This window comes from Notamacropus eugenii, chromosome 7, assembly GCF_028372415.1.
Source record: "Notamacropus eugenii isolate mMacEug1 chromosome 7, mMacEug1.pri_v2, whole genome shotgun sequence".
Lineage (NCBI taxonomy): Eukaryota > Metazoa > Chordata > Mammalia > Diprotodontia > Macropodidae > Notamacropus > Notamacropus eugenii.
Genome location: NC_092878.1, coordinates 140,594,138 through 140,616,367, shown reverse-complemented (window position 1 = coordinate 140,616,367; position 22,230 = coordinate 140,594,138). Strand labels below are relative to the sequence as shown.

Here is a 22,230-nt window from a genome sequence, read left to right as displayed (position 1 = left end):
ACACAGTCAGTATGAATCAGAAGTAGGATGTGAACCCAGAATTTCCTGATTCTTTATTCACTATAGCACATTATCTCTCAAGACCTGAGCTTAGGTATGGAGGATGGGGATACATAATGATCTTTTAATGGGCCCAGAGATTTAGAGTTGGAAGGGACCTTAGATATCTTCAAGTCTAACCACTCATTTCACAGATGAGGAAACTGAGGCACAGAGAACTGAAGTGACTTGCCCAAGGTCATACAGGTATTCATTGTCTGAGGCAAGATTTGAAATTGGTTCTTCCTGACTCTCAGTCCTGTGTTTTATCCCCTGCGCCTCCTAGCTTCTCAGTTAAGTAAACATTAGCCACTGTTGTCTTCAGGGTCTAGAGTCACACAGATCATAGAAGCAACAAGAAATAGAGGAGAAATTCACTATACTATCACAAAAGGTGTTTCCAGTTTTAATCTTCTATGATTCTTAATGAGAGAGGGCTAATTAAAAGGCCAACATCATTCCCACTAATGTTAGTGAGGCTGCCTTCCCTCTGCACGTGAGCCAGCCTGGTGTGGTGGACAGAGAGCTGGCCTTAGATCCAGATCCTGCCTTGGATCCAGATCCTGCCATTGCCACTTATACTAGTGTGACTCACTGAATTAGTCACCAAATCTCTCAGTGCCTTGGACCCTTCTCCTCTAAGGCTATAAATGAAAGAGAAAGTGCCCACCTGCAATGAAATTGTTAGAGATATCACAGACTAGTACCTCTCCCTATTTATGTTAACAAAAGTTTATTCGTTTTGCTGTTTTAAAGAAGAAATCTGTTTTAAATTTAGTTGAGTATTTATTTTGAATTAGAATTTGGATCACATTTCTTATCAAATTCATCCGTTAATCTTTGTTGGTTCTCATTCACAGTCTGGGGATATGGATTTCTTTCGGTGACTATCATCAATTTGGCATCTCTCCTGGGATTGGTTTTGACTCCATTGCTAAAGAAGCCATATTTCCCCAAGATTTTGACTTATTTTGTGGGATTAGCCATCGGGACTCTTTTTTCAAATGCGATTTTCCAGCTCATTCCAGAGGTAAAGTCTTTGGTTATTTGTTTATGTGCTTAATAATAACGCAGTGCTTGGTTTTCCTCTTTAAAACATTTTGAGCCCCCTCAGTTATGATGATCCTTGCAGTATTTGTTTTTTTTTTTAAGCTGGGTGGATTGGGTGTTATTTGAGGGAAAACTAAATCCTATCAAGGTTACAGACTTGTCCTAAAACTACAGAGGCTATCTGTGTTGGAGACAACATTACCATTTTGGGTGTTCTGGCCAGTAGTCATACTCAAACAACTTCTGTACACCTCTGAGCAGCTCAAAGATTTCTACTGTTCTGTATTTTGGCAAGTCCAACTTTTCGATACAGTGTTACCATTTTCTTTTAAGAGCAGGCAGTATCATATTTACTCAGAGAAGACAAGTAAATGCCCATCCGATATTTACTTTACCTAAAGAAGCCCAGGGGATAACAGAACAGCAGTTCTGAACATTTCTTTCAATCAAGAGCTACTGACCCACAGAAAAAATTCTTTTGAAAGCCACACAAATAAAGCTGCTATTAACTTTTTTTCTTAGAAAATATTCCATTTAACTGCTCCTAAAAATAAAAGTAGTAAACATAAAATTATTCAGTAAATAAAATAAATAAAAAAGAGGAGATTTCCGTACTCTGTACAGTGAAGGGAGAAAAAGAGAGTTAGAAAAGAGAGGAAAGATGAGCTTGAAAAGTCACCAAAAGGGACAAAAAAAGACAGGGATGGAGACAAAAGGCATCCCTTCCCGACTGAGGTACACACAAAGCTACACCCAGAAAAAGAGGCTAATATACAGAGCAGAGAATAAAAAAGGCTTTCTTGAAATTACGTTTTCATCTTGCGGTCTTTTAGGAAATTATAAGTAAAATCTCTATAAGGCATGCTAAATTTTCACAACCATAGCTCCAAATAATAATAATAATAATAATAAAAAACATTTAGGGAACTTGGTCCAGTCTCTCTGCAGATGAGACCTAGAAAGGTGAAATGTCCTATAACCCAGGTCACGGAGCTGCTAAGTAAATTGGCCAAACTTGGAATCCAGTTTTCTCACTCTTTTCAGTACGTTATTCAGCTTTTTGAGCCAGAGAAAAGCCAAGAGCCAGAACTGTCCTGAAGACCAGAGAGGTCCCATCCCTTAATTAGAGGTGAAGTATACTGTTGTGCTACTTTGAAATGACTAGTAGAGAAATGGCTACAAAGAAAAGAGAAACTTTCATTTGTATAGTAAGAATGATATGTACTATATATACAATATAACTGTATAACAGTACAACTATACACACACACATATACATACATACACTGAAGATCAAAGTTTTTTCTGAGAGAGAAAAGGAAAATTAGCAAATGTATTGATTAGGTCCTGCTTATTCCTGTTTATTTGGACTAGTTTTTTTTTTAAGTAAAGCATTCTATTTTAATAAATGGCACCATAACTCCATAAACAAATACTCACACTTGAATTTCTACTTCTTTTCACAGTATAGACCCAGGCTGATTTAGCAATTTCATGTCTTGACACCAAAAATCAGGACAGGGTGTATTAATGGGCTAATAAATAGTCCGCAAGAGCTTAAGTAGAATAATGTGGATAGTTATTTTAATTATATAATTTATAGTAGTAGAATATATAATTTACATGATAAATGCATGTGAGACACACACACACATATGAGTGACAGTATTGTATAGGAGATGGAGAACTGATCTTGGAGCCAGGAAGACCTGAGTCTTATCACTGACACATACTGGCTGTATGACCCTGGACAAGTCACTTAATCCATTGGTGTCCTTCAAGGACTCTAAACTGCAGAGAAAGTGCTGACCTACAATGGTAGGGGGAATTTCCTTTATCAGTGGAATCGAGTTCAATCTTTATCCCTACAACACAGATGAATACAACATATAATTAGAACCCTGTATCATGAATTTATTCTTCCTGGCTTTAGCTGAAGTGTATGCATGATTGGTATGCATCTATAATCTTCTGTGCCTTTGGATAAAGTCCTTCTCCAGGACCTCGTTGGGTCACAGAAGTCACTCTGGGCTTTCAAGCACTATGCCCTTTGAGTACCTGATTTTGGCATTAATACTCGGGATGGGAAGGCATCCAGTGCATGATGGTGACAGATTGTCTGAGACCTGTCTTTCACAAAGTGAAAGCTGTTTCATAACCAGCAAGTCAGACATTGCAACTTGTGAAATCTGCTTCTAAAGCATGGCTTCTTCATGTGTCTATGTCCTGGATCCCTTGAGCTAAAGTCTGGTAAAGTACCTGGAACCCTTCTCAGAATCATGTGTCTAAAAGTACATGGGATGGTAAAGGAAACCAATTATACTTATCAGAATATTGAAAAAAAATAAGTTAATGGGCATTCCAGATGAAGAACTTTTTCTAAAACCTGGAGGGGCTATGGTTTGTATCAGCTGATGGAATCATAGATCTTTTGAACCATTGGAAAAGTCCATCTATTTATGGACAAAAATATAATACGTATAGATTCATAAGGCACTTTAAAATCTTGTATTGTGTAGTTACATTATATGTATGTATATGGAGATATGTAAATATATATACTTTATATTTCAATTAATTGGAATGCCTTTTGACCAATTCTGTTATCAAATTGAAGTCCTTAAAAGACCATTATCTTTAAAGAAAATTCTTTGTGCACCATTGGAAATGTAAGACTCAGAAGAATAAGCTTAATGAATACTATGGTGGCCTGCAGGGTCCAGAAGTGCCCAGAACTGGGCACCGGAAAGTTCTGCTAGAAGAAGTGATCATAATAACAACTTGTACCTTATGTCTCCCATTCCTTCACACCCTGCTTCACTGACCCTGACCTCCTTGCTTTTTAAGAAATGGCTGTCTCCCATGCTCAGAATGTTTTCGCTCCTCGTCTGACTTTTAGGCTTCCTTCAAGTCCCTGATAAAAATCCCAGCTCCTGGAAGCTCTTCCTTCCCTTTCATTCTAGTGTCTTCCCTCTGTTGATTAGTCTTTTTTCCTGTATATATCTTGTTTTTCATCGTCTCTCCATTCACATGCGTGTTGAGAGCAGGGCCTGTCTTTTACCTTTCTTCGTATCTTCAGTACGTAAGCACTTAATCAATGTTTATTAACTGACTGAGAGTTGAAATTTGCGTAGCATATCTTTGCATTTCATTCATGACTTTATTCTAAGAAGGGATCCATAACTTTCACCGGATTGCCCAAAACTGTCCATGACTCTGTGAGTAGCATCACTTTCATATTTTTAAATGCTATTCAGCTTCATGATGATCCCACAAAGTAGGTAGAGAGGGAAGATGCTATATTTTACTGGTGAGAAAACTGAAACTTCTATAAGTTATGCTTCTTTTAGTGGTAGACCTGCGATTTGAAAGTAGCTGTCCAGTGGATAGAGTATCAGCCCTGAAGTCAGGGAGGACCTGACTCCAGCCTCAGACCCTTACCAGCTATGTGACCATGGGCAAGTCACTTAACCCTATTGCCTCAAAAGGAAGAAAAAGAGTAGCTGTCTAGGCTCTTGATGTCAAGTTTCCTTTGGAAACAGAGACCTATCTAAACTACAACAACGTATTGGTATTGTTGTAAGCCAACGAGGCATAGACTACCACAGTCTCTGTAGAAGAAAAATGAATACTGTGGCAGGTAACTGGAGGACCATATGGTATATAGGAACAAGCATAGTATATGTCCAGTGAAGAACGTTAGAGAAGAGCAGAGCTAAAATTAGACCACTGAGGAAATGTGTGCTAGGAAGAGAAGACAGGTGATTCATGTGGCAGAACAACGCATGGTGGTTGGACACTCAGAGTTGTGTATGGAACCTTCCCAAGGTCAGGAGAAAAGGAGACCGGTCTCAAGCTCTCTCATGGTAGAGGGTTGGTTTCCCCTTGATAATATGATTGGCATGAAGTGCCAGTGGTCATCTATAAGTGGATATAGAAAAGCATCTCACTGGGTAAGTAAGCCAGGATGGGTTGTTATCAGATGAGATCACAGTTCCATTTGAGTATGTGGGAAGTCTGGATCCTAATCCATTGACTTTCATATTAGACAGCTGTTCACTTGTGAACTTTGCAGTTTTGGGAATTTCAAATGGTGGTTTTTTATGTTAATTTTCCATTTTTTTTTAAACTTTTTTGGAGGAAGCAGGTGGAGTGTATCTCTGTTCATCCTAAGGAGGGAGGACCTCATATGGTTTTTAGTTCTAGTTCTTTTTTTTTTCTTGAAATAAACATATCATCAACTCTTTTTAAATTTTTTTGTAGGAATTTCTTCTGTTGTTTAACCTCCCTTGGATCTCTTAAACCTCTCTTTTCCTTATCTAGCTCCGAGTCTTCCTTTTTACTTCTCCTTCCCTCTGTGTTTATGAACAAAAGTACTTCACTTGTATAGTTTTCAAACTATGGATTTTGCAGTGATACTCATAATACTTCTATTCCTGTTAAAGAAAAGATATCCAGAGACAGGTTTTAAGAAAGGACAGTGAATTGATTTTCCTTTTACATATTGCCTCCAAAACCTATATTACATTTTTAAACAGGAATGAGGATTGCTGACTAGTCAGAACCTTCCAACCTTTGCCTTTCACTGCTATATTACTCCTTTGATTGTCTGTGGTCTTCTAGTTGGTTGAGTTAATTTGACTCCCTCTGGAACAGGTCAAAGTGACTATCACTTTTTTTCTGCATATATTTACATGTGTATTTGGAAGACAGATGCACAAATGTGTGTCAATGGGGAAAATTGGCCGTGAAATCTTGGCACTAACTGATGTCATATACTCACTATAGTATTTGATTGTTTTCCTGTAATTAATTGGATTTGTTTAAATTATTATTTCGGTTTATTTAAATTCTTATTCCTTCCTCTCTTAGGCATTTGGATTTGATCCCAAAGTTGATCGCTACATTGAAAAAGCAGCTGCTGTGTTTGGTGGATTCTACATACTCTTCTTTGTTGAAAGAGTACTTAAGATGCTATTGAAGACTTATGGGCAGGTAAAAGTGCTTTCTTGAAGAGGTCTCTTCATCTTTCATGTCTTGCTAGGCACGGATGATTTGATGGAAGCAAATGAATGTATAGTTGCAGTTAAAAGAATTAAAATAACGATGTGAATCAACTCATTGATTAGCCTGATAAAAGCATTTGCTTGGTGCAAAGATAAACAATGAAGGACATGTTTAGTTTGTATACATTCTGTTTAAATGTATTTGTGCATCTTCCTAGAAAAAATATCAGTAAAATATAAGCAATAGGACAGTGTTTTAAAGTGAGAAAAATCATGTATTTTAAAAGATTGTCTTCAACGTATAGATAAAATAAATATGTGAATTTCCCCCCACATGTGAATAGAAAATAGACTCCTTTCCTTTTTGTTTCCTTATCTTGATCTCCAAAATGTGTACTTTTCCTTTTTTTTCCACTGCAGAATGATCATGCTCACTTTGGAAATGAGGACTTCTTTCCTTCTCAAGAAAAAGCGAACCCCCCAGTCCCCAAAGTGCCTGCCATCAATGGAGTCAAATGTTATGCAAACCCAGCAGTAACACAGCCTAATGGACATCTCCATTTTGATAATGTCAGTGTGGTTTCTCTCCAGGTAGGATGATTCTTTCCTTTTCTTGTTTAATTTACTGCAGTCTTTGTGTCACATAAGGCTATCTGGAAGCCTGGCTAGTTTACTCTATTTTTGAAGATCAGTCTGATTCCTTATGAAAATGTCAACGAATTTATTATTTACTTCAATGTTTTCCTTGCCTTGCCACAGATGTGACTATTCTACATCCTACAAGGAAGAGAGGAGAGTTGAGGAATTATGGAGACCTGTGTTCTGAGTCACTGACAACATTCATTATTTTTCAGCTTTATTGAGGAAGAATGACTTTACTAAGGAACAGTGACTCATCCTGAATTGTACAGGAATAAGTAGCAAGCTTAATTGACATCTATTTTTTTCTGACACATTTCTAACAATTCTTCAACGCTTAGACCTAAAGACTACTTTGGTTGAGTGAGAGAGAGAAAGTGCAAGAGTGAGATGATTTAAAAATTGAAAGAAGGGCTCCATTGATATCCCAAAATGTCCTTTGCTATTTCAGGTTTGGGTTTAAAGCCCCTTTGGTCTAGGGCAAGAGCAACTGCGGCCCCAGACCCCTGTTTATATGCTTCAGCAGAGGTGGACACACATTTGGGCGGTGAAAAGGAGAGGGATTCATGATATTTGTGTGACCCTTGGATTGGGGAAGGAAAGAGACTAATGATATCTCTGTAACCCTCTGACTGGGTCAGAAGAAAGTCCAGAGCATGGTTGCTGGATCCCTTTGGGAGTCTGGGGAAGCTATGGACCCCTTTCTTAGCACAATATTGGTAAAAGCATAAAGTAAAATATATAGGATTATAGAGGAAACCAAATTATGTTGAAATATAATTATCAAGCAAAATGCAGCTAAGGGCAAATAGAGAAGTGCTGACTAACTTTCCTCTCTTCCTATTAAGCTAGCAGCCAGTAACTGTTTACTTCCTTTGATTTAATCATGTACTGCCTTTGCAAAAATAAGTGTGTTCTGTTTAGAGGTTTTCTTATTGGGTAGATGGCTGCTATTTCAAAAAGGGTGGGGCAGGAAAAATAGGTGGGGAAAATATCACCCTTAATTCTGGACTCAATGATTGTTGAGGCAAAAATGTGTGATACTAAGGATAAGGGAGTGATATGAATGAATTTGCCTGTGAGAACCATGATGGACCCAACTCTTGCATTCCTTACTGAAGGAAAAGAAAGTAAAAAGTAAAACCTCAGTGCGCTGACATCAGGATAAACCATGTCCTGAAATTTGTTTGGTGTCAGACTACATGGAACAGTGGAAGTAGTTTTTTTTTTTTTTTTTAATTTTTTTATTAAGTGTTTAAGCTCCCCCTGGAGGAGAAAAGGAGATATGGCCCAGAGCAGATTAGGACCAGCTCTGTCTTGTTTCACGACCCTGAAGTTATGAAGCCTTTAGAGGCTGTGTAGCTGACACCTCATTGTCTCTGTTAACCTGCACCTTCTCTTCTAAGATTTCATCAGTTGGGTGGGTGGGGAGATGGGGAATCAATTGATCAGAGTCACCTGATCATTCCCCTCTCTCACATTAATTTTAGTAACCACTGATGTTATTTTAAAACAAAGGAATTAGTCCCACAATTTTCTGATAATCAATAAGGATTTATCAGGCACCTCCTATGCGTCAGACACTGGGATAGGTACAGGGACAGGAAGATGAAAATGAAACAGTGTCTCCCCTCAAGAAGTTTATATTCTATATGAAGAACCAATAACAACAAAAAATAAATTTAAGCCTATTTGAGAAGTATATATATATATTTAATTGAAAGGTGAGGCACTAGAGCCTGAATGTGCCATTTAGAATTTAACTCTCTGCAGAATCTGATGACTTGCCTCTTTATTTGGGAATAACCCAATTTAGGTTCAGCAGTATTATTTTCTCCTTATGTGAATTATCAGCAGTCGTTAGCACCCGTCATATTTGGAAAGTCTCTTAAATTTCTCAGGCTTGGAGTCAGGAAGATTTTTTGAGTTCAAATTTGACCTCAGACATTTATTAGCTATGTGACCCTGGGAAAGTCACTTAACCCTGCTTGCCTCAGTTTTCCATCTGTCAAATGAGCTGGAGAAAGAAATGACAAACCACCCAGTATCTTTGCCAGGAAAACCTCAAATGGGGTCATGAAGAGTCAGGCACAATTGAAATGACTGAACAACAACAACTGTTAGTTAAATGCTAACCAAGTAGGGTCAGTTTTTAAAGCCCCAGGTACTAGCCTCACACCAATCTGATTCTTTCTTCAATTGAGATCTGCCCTAAGACTCTCTTTGATAGTAACTAAACCCAACTAGAAGAAGGATTTTCTTTTTATAACCTCCAGAAGCTATTTCCTCTTAAACTATAATGTGCTTTATAGTGGTTTTCTGAGAATCTAGAATAATCCCAAAAGCCAGACAAAGAAGCTCAGATTCAGTAACTTCTAGGGCTTTCTACATTTCACATTAATGTTATTTTCCCAGAAGAGGGTAACACAGGGCACTTCAATGAGACTTGGTTCCATCACTGTGGTTAGTATCTCCTCCAACATCAATTACAACCTGCCCGTATATCCTCATTTTTAAGAAAAAAGATGATTGTTGTTCATGTGTCTGCTCCCCCTCCCCAATGAATCTTAGTTATATGGTGCAGTGGATAGGGCACTAGACTTTTCAAGAAGACTTGAGATCTAATCCTGTCCTAGACACTTACTAGCTGTGTGATTCTGAGCAAGTCATTTAACTTGAGCCTGTTTTGTCAGATATGCGGTGGGGTTGGACTTTATGGCCTCAGAGGTCTCTTCTAGCTCTAAATCTATGAACTTGAGACCTTATAAAACTGGATCAACTCAATCCATTGGAAGACTTTCCATAGTCCTTTCATGGACAGTCATGCAGGGCCTGGGCTTGGCCCTCTGCAATCTATTCCAACTGTTACTTGGCTGACTTATTTACTTTCCTGGTTAACCATTCATGGCCTCAATGAGTTTTGTTACATCACTTCTCAAATACAAATCATTGTTGGTAATATGCCAAGGCCCACATCTCTCCACTTCTTTCTGCATGGTAATGCGGAAAATTCAGAGATTGTTCATCTCCTTCCTTCTCTGTTTCTTATTTCCCAGTATTACTCTTGCTACATCACACAGAATCTAAAGTTTTATTAAAAAAATAGTTCAGAGCTCTCCAGATATGAAAATAACCTTCAGATGGTAAAGGAGGTCAGTATCAATCTTTTCTTTCAGATTCAAGGAGAGTGAATCAGAAGTTTAAAACATTTGCTGTTATTGAATGGAATATAACTTTTGAGACCAATTTAATTTGCCATTTGCATGATAACTTTGCCAATCTTTGCACTGCTGATTTTCTATGAGAATCTTTTGAGTTATGTCACACACTTTCTGTGAGGCTAGCAATGTCTGTCAAAGTCTGACACATCCAGTTCATTTGAAAGCATTAAAAATGAGTGTGAAGCCTTGAGCATGCAGAGAGAATATTTGATTGTAGTACTATTGAAATAATTGGGATGCAAGCTGCCATCTTTTAAAAATTAAGAGTCACAGTTGTTATAGTTACTGATAATTTTAGTCCCAGAATTCAAATTTAACAATTATTTATTAAGTACTTATTCTGTACTAGATAATGGAGTATCAAGATTGGTAAAACCAGCCAGCCTCTAAAGGAAGGTACAATGTAAACAACTGAATGATGGACATAAATTGTCATTCTGCATCCATGTGTTTGCTATCATGGAAGCGCGCCCTTCATGTTAAATAAGTTTTGAGTTATTGGCTTCTCTTTTTCAATAGAACATATGTCTATGGCTACTCTGTTGCTCTTTCCTTTGTAATCCCCAATATAAAATTTGAATAAATCTCAAAAAACCCAGAAAATGGATTCATCTTTTCAACTCTACCCCAAAAATTACCCCCCCCAAAATTATATAGGGAAATCCAGATCATTTACTGCTTAGTATTTTAAAGACTCTTTTAAGATGTATATAAGTAAATTGTTGTTCATTTTGATAATTCCCATGTATAAAGTAACATCAGGATCTCCAAGATTCAAGGTTTCCTGCTTGATATGTGCCCTTCTGCTGCTAGGCACCAACCCCCTCATCACTTTCCCTCCTGTCTCATCTCTCCATCTTGTTCAAAGACTTATCATCAAATCATATAACCATTGCTGCTGTGGAAGGTGTGCCAGTCTACTGACCTGTGACTCCATTTAGAATCTTTGTTGCTGGCTTCCTAGGCCATAACTCCTTTCTTGGCCACCACTCCTTGTTTTCCACATCCATGTTTATCTTGTCCCTCAAGAATCCTGTTCCCACTCTACCCTGCTTTTCCATTGTGCCCTCTGGTACCCTTGTTCCATGTTGTAGATGTTTTTCTATTAAATATAGCTTGATTAAATTTATGTCTGTCTATAAGGTTCAAGGGGGCAATATCTACATTTCTGTGCTTGTCTGCATCCTCTTTGGAACATTCTTTTATTCTCTGTATATTTTTGAAAAATGTTTCATTGATATTATTTCCTTTTTTTCTTCTTTTTCTGTATGTTACTGTCACAACATTCTCTCATGATGTCTCATATAGCTCCTCCTCTCCAAATAAAAGCCCTCCTTTGTAACAAATAAGTATAGTCAAACAAAATAAATTTCTGTTGTATTGGTTATATCTAAAAATATGTCTCATTCTTCATCGGTCCACTCTCATCTCTTTACTAAGTGATCGGAAGTATGTTTATGGTCAGCCTTCTGGAATCATAATCAATTTCTGAATTTATCGGTTATGAAGTCTTTCAGAGTCATTTTATCATTCTTTACAATCTTGCCAGTTTATAGTTACTGTGGTTCTGCTGACTTTACTCTGCATCAGTTTATACAAGTTTTCCCAGGTTTCTCTGAATTCATTTTTTATTATCGTTTATGGTGAAATAATGGATCATACTTTTTTTTCTGCTTTTTCCCTATTAATGGACACCAGCTTTGTCTCCAGTTAATTGCTATAACAACAAAGGGTTGCTGTAAATACTTTTTACATGTGGCTCCTTTCCCCTTTTTCTTTAATATCTCTTTGGAGTATATGCTTAGTGGTGGTGCTGTTCGTTCAGTGTAGTAACTTTTTTGGTATAGTTCCAAATTATTTTCCAGAATCACCACACCACCTTACTGCTTCACCAGCGTGTATCAGTGTGCTCACCCCCTTTAGTAAGGATCATTGTCCTTTTTTTTCTTTGCCAAGCTGATGGATGTGAGGTGAAATCTTAGAGCTCTTTTAATTTGCATTTCTCTTACTGGTGATTAGGAATATTTTTCACAGTTATTTATACCTTATCTTTCTTTGAAAATTGCCTGTTCATATCCTTTGGCCATTTATCTGGTAGGGAAAGATATTTATACCTATTATATGTAATATGTCCTAAATATTAAGATTTTTATCAGAGAAATTTATAGCAAATATTTTTCCAGTTAACTATTTCTAATTTAATTTTGGGCTTATAAAATCCCAAGACAAGGGGCAGCAAGGTGGCACAGTGAATAGTGCACTGGCCCTGGAATCAGGAGGACCTGAGTTCAAATTTGTCCTCAGACACTTGACACTTACTAGTTGTGTGACCTTGGGCAAGTCACTTAACCTCAATTCCCTTGCTTTCCCTCCTCCAAAAAACAAAAACAAAGTCCCAAGACTTGAAATCTGTTTCTCTTCCAGGGTTTCATCCTTTCACAGTTCCCAATCTCACTGTTAGCATTCAAAGGATCAGACCTGGTACAGGGTTGAGTGATAATCTGGTTTTTAATACATTGTCACACAAACACCTCAAATATCACTATTTATGAAAATAACAGCTTTAAAAACAGTCACTGTCTGCTGTTCATGGAGGAAGAGACTGGGGAGCAGCATAGCTGACTTCCTCTTCCATCTATTTGTTAGTTAGGCAGTAGATAAAGCAAGGAAAGAACTGGCGTTAGGTGAGAGGATCTCCACCTAAAGGCAAAGAGAGCATCTCTCTCATCATCAATCTCATTTCTGCATCTCAGATGGTCATTGGCCAGTTCTGGGAGTCTATCACTGGTGAGTGGTAATACATCAGTTAAACCTATAAATTCTAATATTTAGACACCATCTGGGTTACTATTCTTTTTCCAACCTCCTTCATTTCTCACCTATTAGGCAGGATAGTCTTTCTTCTTCCATGCTTGCTTCTTTGGATCTGGTTGCTTATTTGACTTCTCTTATCCATAGGTCCCTTCAAGGTAATGGTCAGAAGCAGTCTGGATAGGGAGGTGTTTAAAGAGCTTGCCCATAGGCAGCCCTCCCTCTCCATATCTCTCATTGCTCCATCTCCAAGTCCTTTTGGAAGGGTTCCAAAAGGTGGGTTTGGAGGCAGAACTAACAAGATTTGGCAGCTAACTGGATAGAAGGGGTGGAGAGGAAAGAATTAAGAATGAATCTGAGTAGGACCCTGGGTGACTAAGAGGCTAGAGATCATCTCAACATAAATAAGGAAATTTGGTGTGTGTGTGTGTGTGTGTGTGTGTGTGTGTGTGTGTGTGTGAGTGTGTGTGTGAGAGAGAGAGAGAGAGAGAGAGAGAGAGAGAGAGAGAGAGAGAGAGAGAGAGAGAGAGAGAGAATGAGAATGGACTCTGTTTTGGATATGGTTAGTTTGAGATGCCCATGGGATATTCAGGTAGAACTGTCTGGTAGCCAGTTGTTAATAACTGCAGTTCAGCAAAGCAATTAGAAATGGATATAGATTTTTTTGGCCACCTGCATAAAGAGAATAATTGGCCCCATGGGAATTGGGGGGAGGGGGAGAGGATTGTCTAGCCTAGAGCCTTGGGGAACAACAACATTGATGGTGCAGGATATGGGTGAGTAGCAGAGGAGGCCAAGAAGCACCAGGAAGATAGCTGGGGGAGAGAGAGCAGCATTTTGAGATTGAGGGAGAGGCTGGAATATGCAGAAAGAGAGGGTGGCCAACAGAGTTCAAAGTTCCAGAGGGAGGTCAGTGAGAATGAGGATTCAGAAAAACCCATCTTTCAGGATGGCAATTTGTTTCGTTTGACTCTGCATATACATCACAAAGGTTTCCCTTTCTTTCCCCCCAATTGGAGTGAGAGGCTAGGAATAAGCTCAGAATAAAAAAAAGTAATAAAAAGACAAAAATGAAAGAAAAGGCCATTTGATCTAGCTAGCAATTAAGAGATGATCCGTTAACCTCTCTAACACCATACCCCTACCATTAGCTGACAAATGTTGGTCAGAAGGGAATCTAAGTCAAACTGAGTCAAAGACTTAGAATAAAGGCAGTGATATTAAAAAGAAATAAATGAGATCCCTATTAATACTGAATAATCAACCCCACTATTATATGAGACTTTTTTTCCTTCTCCTTTCATGAATTTCTCACCATAGTGAGAAATAAGAGATTGTCCAAAACATGTCTGATCTTTTCTTTGTGCTCCACTGCTCGCATATTCTTTTATATTAATACAGTATCATATTCTTTACATGCTACACTTTGCAGTTTTGAAATACTGGATCAAGACCCTGGTGAGTGATTTTAACTCAATGACTTGCATGAAATGGAAAATTACTCATGTCTCGGTTGTTTTACGGTTTAATAAATTATTAAAACCATGACGCAGGTGAAGTGTTGGCTATCAGGATATGGACTATCATTCATTTTCTCTATTTGAGGTAACTTTGAGAAAGAGAGTCCTTCAAATAAAAAGATAACTGACAGTTACAAATTAGGTGAGGTGCAGCCTACACACCATTTATATCTGAGACTTTGTAATAAGATATTACATATATGAAATGCATGCATAAAGGAAATAGTTTTTATGTCTGAGGATAAAGGTCCAGATTATACACACACACACACACACACACACACACACACACACACACACACACACACACACACACGCACCTTTTCATAGTTGGAGTGCTATGGTTGTTTATCTTAGTGACTATACTAAGGATTCATAGTACTTGGAGACTAAATTAATTGCTTACTAAATAATTATACCTATAGATTAGCACCAGGATCATTGATTGACTGGTGAAATTTATATTAGCATTCACCACAGTGAGCCTGCTTTTAGATAGAGCCTTCTGCAGCACTCTCTATCCAATTATCTGAATGAATACAAAATTGTTTTAATTACGGGGCAAAGTAGAAGTGCCTTTAAAGCTGTTCTCCATGCTTAATCAGTGGCTTGGACGCTCATTGATCTAAGGGAAAGAACCTCGTCTAGAGACACTTCTCCTTTCTGAGTCTTCATCTCTGCTCATTGTGGATGTTATGAGGTCATCACTACATTAAATAAAAAAAGAATACAATTTCTTTGTTTAGAAACATTTTATTTATGGTACTTTTTCCTTGTCACTTCCCAATTTCCCTCACCCCCCACTTGCCTGTTGAAAATCGATCTTTCCCTTTGTAAGAAAATACAGTTAAGCAAAACAGATGCAATACATTGACCATGTCTGAAAATGTGTGCTTCTGATATGCGTCTCTGCGTGTATATATAATGTAGGTTGTGTGTGTATGTAATATATGTATGTATAGGTATGTGCATTACTGAGCATCTTTCTTTTGGGTATAAATCCAAGGCATTTTTATTAATGGATATTAACAATATTGCATAATACCTATGTAGCAACTCTACTGATGACCTATTTTATATCTTGGAAAACTTAGAAGATTGTGTTTTTCCAAGGTTATTGGATGTCTGCAATCTCCGACCTAGCTTTCCAATGTTTAGGGGTTCTTCTGTGTTGTACAAGGACTTCCTTCTCTGGGTACTGGTATATTACACAAAGGTGAACTCATGATTCTTAGTAAACAAGCACCTGGGATAAAAAGAAAGGTAAAAGACAGCCTCTGTTCTTAAACAGTTCACAGCCTAATGGGGGAAACTCCATGCAAACATCTGTGTAGAAATGAGCTATAGACAGGATAAATTTGCAAAAGGTACTAGAAGAAACGAGGATCAGGAAAGGATCCTGAAGAAGGTAAGAATTTTGCTGGGATTTGAGGGAAGACAGGAAGCAGAGATATGGAAGGGAGTTGTATGAACATGAGGAGTATTTTGATACATGGTATTTTGACCCTAGAAGCTTATACAGTGCCTGGATTGTAGTATTTGCCTCGTAAATACTCGTTGATTGATTGATAGGTTGACTCATTACCAAAATATTGGACTCCAGAAGATTCTTCCTTCCTCCAACCCCCATTGGTCACAAGTTATGAGGCTGGGCAGGACCCACAGTGACCATGGATCTTAGATTTTGATTTCATTTAATCTTTATTTGACATATGAAACTCAGAGTAAAATGACTTACCCAAGGTCAGTCCCAGAACTTTTGACACCAAAACCATTGTTTTTTAAATTTTTTTTATTCAAGGACATCATGGTGCCCTCTAAGTACTAAAGCCCTGGAAATAATGATGAAACACATAAAAATAACATGGATCTGGTACAGAAAAAATGATAAGATGGAGCCAAGGTGTGTCTCCAAGTGAAGCAATGGTTCTGAATGCTTCAGAGCATGTTAACCTTGCAGTACTGGGATCTTAACATCCATATAAGGTTCATTTATAGTTTAGGAAGCAGAACTCTGTTTCATGTACTCTGGTGGGCTGTTACAGTTGGTATTTGAGAAGATCCCTACCCTGCCCCAACATATACACCTCTGCCTCTTCAGATTAGCTTACAGTACATTACACAGTCAACTCCATTTACTTGTCTCCATTGAAAGGATGTGATCATGCTGGATAGAGAGTTGATTCTGGGGTCAGGAAGATCGGAGTTCAGATTCTGTTTCTGTTATATACTGGCTCCATGAACTCAGGCAAGTCACTTAACCTCTCAGTAAAAGAGGCAACAATATGGCGCTATTCAGAGCAGCTGTCAATCAGCATTGACAGAGAGAATTGTTTCATCCAGATTACCCTGCTCCAAAGAAATCACCAGTTGATTCATTAAAAAAAAAAAACCCTTGAAATTCCAATAGATGACAATTGGTCCTCATTATATTTTCTTTCTCTCTTCTTGATCAAATTTCCAGGTCCTAGTGTTTCTTCCTACAAAACTTTGAGCCAGTTGTTAACCATCTGTCACTTGTTCTCTCTTCTGCTCTTTCTCTATTACTATGTATATCTCTGTGCAGATATGTATATGTATGGGTGTGTATATATTATCTTATATGCGTAGGATTCCTATATACATATATACATGTGCACGCACAAAGATCCTATTACTGACTCACAGTGAGACACGTGCTTGGAGATATCTTAATAGCAGTCATGATGGTTTATGCTATTGCATCATATTCTTATGTGAAATGTTTTTCAGATGTCTGACTATTATTTGAGATTCAGTCTTTGGTCATTTGGGGGAGACTAGAATGGGCAGCTATCTGGCACAGTGGATTGAGTGCCAGGACTGAAATCAGGAAGACTCATCTTCCAGAGTTCCAATCTGGCCTCAGATACTGTTGTGTGACCCTGGACAAGTCATTTAACCTTGCTTGCTTCAGTTTCCTCTCCTATCAAATGAGCTGGAGAAGAAAATGGCAAACCACACCAGTGTCTTGGCTAAGAAAACCCCAAATGAAGAGTCAGACACAACTGAACCACAACAACAAAGAGTGAAGTGAATTAATTGGTTCATCATCCTGAAGAATCAGACATGACTGACCAGCGGCAGCAAAAATGAAGTTAATTGGTCCATAGGATAATCAGATCTGTAAATGTGGTAGCTTAGCCAGTTCTAGGCATTCTACACCACTTCTAACTGCCTTTCTTTGTTAAGACATTCCCCCACTTCAACACGCCTTATTCAGAAAAAGAAAAAACATCATCTTTATCAAATAGTTCAGTAAAAATTTGGTTTTGGAGAAGTCTTGGGAATAGACCATTCTGACTAGCTGAAATTTCCAGACAGGTCCATATTAGCTCTAAAAGTTTTACATTAAAAAATGGAATTCTTTTTAAAATGTACGTTCAAGAGGTACTTTTCTAGCTTCTTAAATATAATGTATTGACTATACTTCAGACTTTCATTGGTGGCTCATAGTTATCCTGAGGAATGCTGGATATCCTTGACATTTGACTCAGGCATAAATTTCTTGTATTGACATGTGGACTAGAGATGACTATTTGTCCCTGGAGATTGACAATCTATTCTTTCACTTGTTGCTTCTTGCCTGATGGCAGAGCATCCGTTACCTGCTATCCTCATCATTGTTTCTTTTTACAGATGGTGCTTCTATTTAATTTTTAATACCCTGACTTTTCCCCCTTTTCTCTTCCCTTTTTGTTTTCTTGTATCTAATTTATTGTTGACTTTTCCTACGTGTCCCAACTTTTGTTGGAAAAGGCTCGTCTTCCATGGACATTCTCAATTGTAACACTCTTTTTGGACCAAACTAACTGCAGAGTATCAGATGTAATCTTTGGGTCTATATTCTCCTTGGCAGTAATCATTTGTTCCCGACTGCCCATGGGCTGCTGTTTTACTGACTGCAAGATTCCTTCTATACTCCCAGCCCCAACCTTGAACCCCTTCTTCCTAGCCGCTTCTAGGTCTGGAGCTCTTATGCATGACTAGCTTCCAGAGAGCTAAGGTTTTGCTCTATTTTTATAGTATCACTTCCTTCTTGAAATACCACAATTGTTCCTGGTAAACAAACTAAATGAAAAATGCCCTTTGACTTACAGACTCTTTTTAAGTAAGGTTAACCTACTTACACTTGTTCATAGAGTCAGAGAACCTGGATTCACATCCCAGCTTTGCTGGTCACTGTATGACCTTAGTAAGTCTCTCCTCATTTGTAGAAGGAGGGGCTTGATGATCCCTAACGTCTCTTCACACATACTATTCCTTCTACCTGGATTGCTCTTCTCTGCTTTCTACCATTGCCATATCCACATCCAAAATAGCCTAAGATTTGCTTGCTTTTTGAACCTTTTCCTCATCGATATTCTTATCGGTTTCACTCCCATCATTCTGACTCCTCCCTGCTGATACATGCATAGTTGTCTTGTATAATGGGATTGGTTGGGACTGGGTATAATCCAGGTATGAAAATCCAAACAATTGGTAGAATCTTTGTAAAACCTTGGGGTAGCAAGAGAATGCAGTGGTTAGAGTCCTGTGTCTGGAGTCAGAAAGACCCAAGTTCAAATTTAGCCTCAGATATTTACTAGCTGTTTGAACCTGGACAAACCTCTTAATCACTATTTGCTTTAGCTTTCTCAACTGTAAAATGGGAATAGTAATAGATGGATGTCTCAGGATTGTTGAAAGTAGCAAATGAGATGATAATAGTGTAGCACTTAGCATAGAGTCTGGCACAACCTGAGCCATTAATAAATGTTTGCTTTCTGCACTTCCTTCCTTCTGCTACAGGGTGAATTGCATCAGCAGGACCTCTCTGGTTCCAAAAAGAAGGGCTTTACCCAGAAGCGATGGTGCAGATAAAGTGTGAGACTGTCAGACTGAATCAATTGATCAAGAAACAAACATTTTATTTAGCACCCCCTTAGTGGCACTGTGCTAGGCACTTGAACTAGAAAGGCAAAAATAAAATCATTTTTGATCATCTCGAGCTGACGTTCTGTTGAGGACAGAGGGAAGCGTGGTACATATATTCTGGCATGGTGTATATTATACTTCTACTTCTTCCATGTGGCGGTAATCTCCACAGAGGGCAAAGATTATAACTCCCCACAGCACATGGTTTTCAGGGAGTCTGATGAACCTTAAATTCTCTTTTTGACTTGTTTTGCAGGTCAGTTTTTGATAATAATAGCTAGTATTCAAAACTCTTTAAAATATTATCTTCACAAAAGCCCTGGAGGTGGGTGCTATTTTGATGCCCATTTTATAGTAGAGAAAACAGGCAGATAGAGGGAAGTGACTTGCCCGGGGTTACTTAGGTAAGTGCCTGACTTTGTATTTGAACTCTGGTCTTCTTGACTCTAAGTCTAACATTCTGGCCATTGTAATACCTAACTGCTTCACTTGAGAGTGATGCCTCATACATTCTTCTCGTTTTTCAGTTAACCCCCTCCCGCCCTCCCCAAAAAAGAAAAACAACTTTGTTCTAATATTTCTTCCTGTCTTCTTGAGTCATTAAATTCTTTTTGCTCCATTCTCTTTTTTCCAGGTAATCCACTCCTTTGGTAATTTCCCCTCATCTTTTATTTTAATATTCTAAGTTTTTCTCAAGAGTTCTAATTTTATTGTTTACGTATTGCTTTCTTTCATGTACTTTTGGAGTCCTTGTGACCCAACTTTTCTCCTTAATAAGACTTTTGTTTCTTGTGGAGTTACTCTCTTTTTCTAGCTTCAGCTTTGGGTCTTCTCTTAACTCATGAGATTCCTTCATTGCCCATGGGGGTTTTCTTCTGTTTACTTGTATCTCTTGCCTCAGCTCCAAGCACTGTCCCCTTATACCTTCTTAGATGAATCTCTAGTCTTATCCCTGCTGTAGCCTTGAAGCTTTTATTGCTACCTCATCACAGTTGTGAGTGGGGTATTTGGTTCCTGGTTGTCTTTCTCACACTCTCTCACAGCTCTGGCCTTGATAGGGAGCAAGAACTGCCACCATATGCTACAGGCTCTGTCTGGTGTAATCTCTATCTTCTGGTAGACCAATGTAAATGATATCCTTGGCTCCATCTCTATTTCCTCCTTAGACCGTCACCACCTAGGAATTCCCCTTGTCTTCTGTGGAATGTCAAGACATTTCTTACTTCAGTCTTCCTGGAAAACCCTAAGGACACCTTGGCCTTACCTAGTCTCATTACTCCCCTGGTATTGAAGAAAGAGCTTACTGGTGTTACTTTTTGGATTGATTGCTTCGTCTAGCTCTCCTTTTAATTTTGCCTGGAGAATCTCTCAGGGGAGCTTGATGTCCTTGTAACCTTTCATGTGGTTTTCCCTGGTACAGCTGAAAGTATACTGTGGGCTCTCAGGACTTAATTAATTAATAAACTTGGGTAGGGTTCTAGAAGTGCATGTAGCACTTGTTTTCAATACTTTTGAACTTTATTAGGAACCCATTTATAACACAGTGAATACAATCTTCATAAGTTCTTAGAAATCTGGCCTCTCAGTGCCAATATGAATGGTATGAGTAGGGGAGATTGGAAATAGGTTTTTTTTATAAGAAGTAATATTCTGTTTCCTGTATGTGCCATAGTACTCTCATTATTTTTATCCACAGAGAGTATATAGGCTTCCTTTCAAAAGTAATTCAAGTAGATGGTCCATTAGGATTACTGTAAATATTTAATGTGTTTTGTACTTCTAAATTCCACCAACACTGTTCGTTTAAACTGTGAGGACTCCTCAAGTTCCCCAGAAGTTCTTTTGTATCAGGGCAGCAGAACTGCATGGCCCCCAAGTGAAAGTGAAGCCTATTTGTTTTAGGTCCTAAATTCTCAAGACAATATCTCTCACATTTCAGAAAGGAAACTATTTGCCAGCCTTCTCTTAATGATTCCTTTCTTGTTAATAATTATGTTCATTACCAAGAGTATTGGAAATGAGTGCGAGCTCCTCTTGAAACCAATGAGTGGAAACTATGTACAATTGACTTAAATGAGATTACAGAGATTCAGAGGAAAGTTCCCTTTTTGTTTTTTCTATTTGAAATTTTCTTTCAGCCACATTTTATTTTCTTGTTTATCTAGGTGATCTGAGCAAGTTCTTTCATCTCTTTGGTTGTCAGTCTCCTCATTTATCAATTGAGGCCATTGGAATAGACAGACTGGGAACTCCCTTCCCACTTGACTCAATCGACTTGTGCCCCATACCCATGGTGAATTTTTATTTCAGGATGGGAAGGAAGGATAATAGCGGTAAAGTACCAGTCATTTGGATTTACTGGTAAATCTACATTTAGAAATGAAGTACAAGTACAAATAATGGAAAATATGTGATTGGAGAGGCTTATTACCCATCTTAAATCTGTATCTAACTTGCCTCATGCATGGGTGCGTTATTTTGATTCATCTTGAGGGAAATGTGAAAAAATGTTGCTTATTTTCTGCTGGCTCAGGAAGTAGGACAACATCATAATCATGTCACACACTAGCAGTTCTCAGAGTTCTTGGCTTCAGGACCAAACAGTTGTTCTCCTAAAAATTATTGAAGACTTACCCAAAGAACTTTTGCTTGTGGGGTTTATATGTAGGGGGTGTGAGGGTAGATGATTAACAACTGGTTATGGGGCGGGGGGAAGGACATACTTTTAAGTTTAATTTGCATCATTAACATTTTCTTTATTATTTTCCTTAAGTCTAGGCAATAAAAACACTGAATTAAGCCCTGATTTGCAGTGCTTGCTGATTTTTGGGATGTAAATGCTCACACTGAAAATTGAACAATTGGGAGAACCAGTCCAAGCTAGCTCCAGCACAGCCCTGGGCATCTTTTGATATTTACTGAATCAGAGACAAAAACATTTGAGTATTACTATGAAAAGTAATAGTAGGGTTTCCTGGACCACACTTTGAGAATCACTGGATGAATGTA

At 38.2% G+C, this 22,230-nt stretch overlaps 1 protein-coding gene across 3 annotated transcripts in view; it reads left to right on the top strand.

Annotated features, from left to right (window-relative positions):
• The window catches only part of SLC39A8 (solute carrier family 39 member 8), a 62,681-nt gene that overhangs the window by 27,163 nt on the left and 13,288 nt on the right, over positions 1–22,230 (top strand). For all 3 annotated transcript variants that reach the window (XM_072625084.1, XM_072625086.1, XM_072625085.1), the window contains 3 exons: positions 900–1,069; positions 5,962–6,084; positions 6,516–6,686. In XM_072625084.1, coding sequence (XP_072481185.1) covers positions 900–1,069; positions 5,962–6,084; positions 6,516–6,686 — 464 coding nt within the window. The remainder of the gene's footprint in view (positions 1–899; positions 1,070–5,961; positions 6,085–6,515; positions 6,687–22,230) is intronic.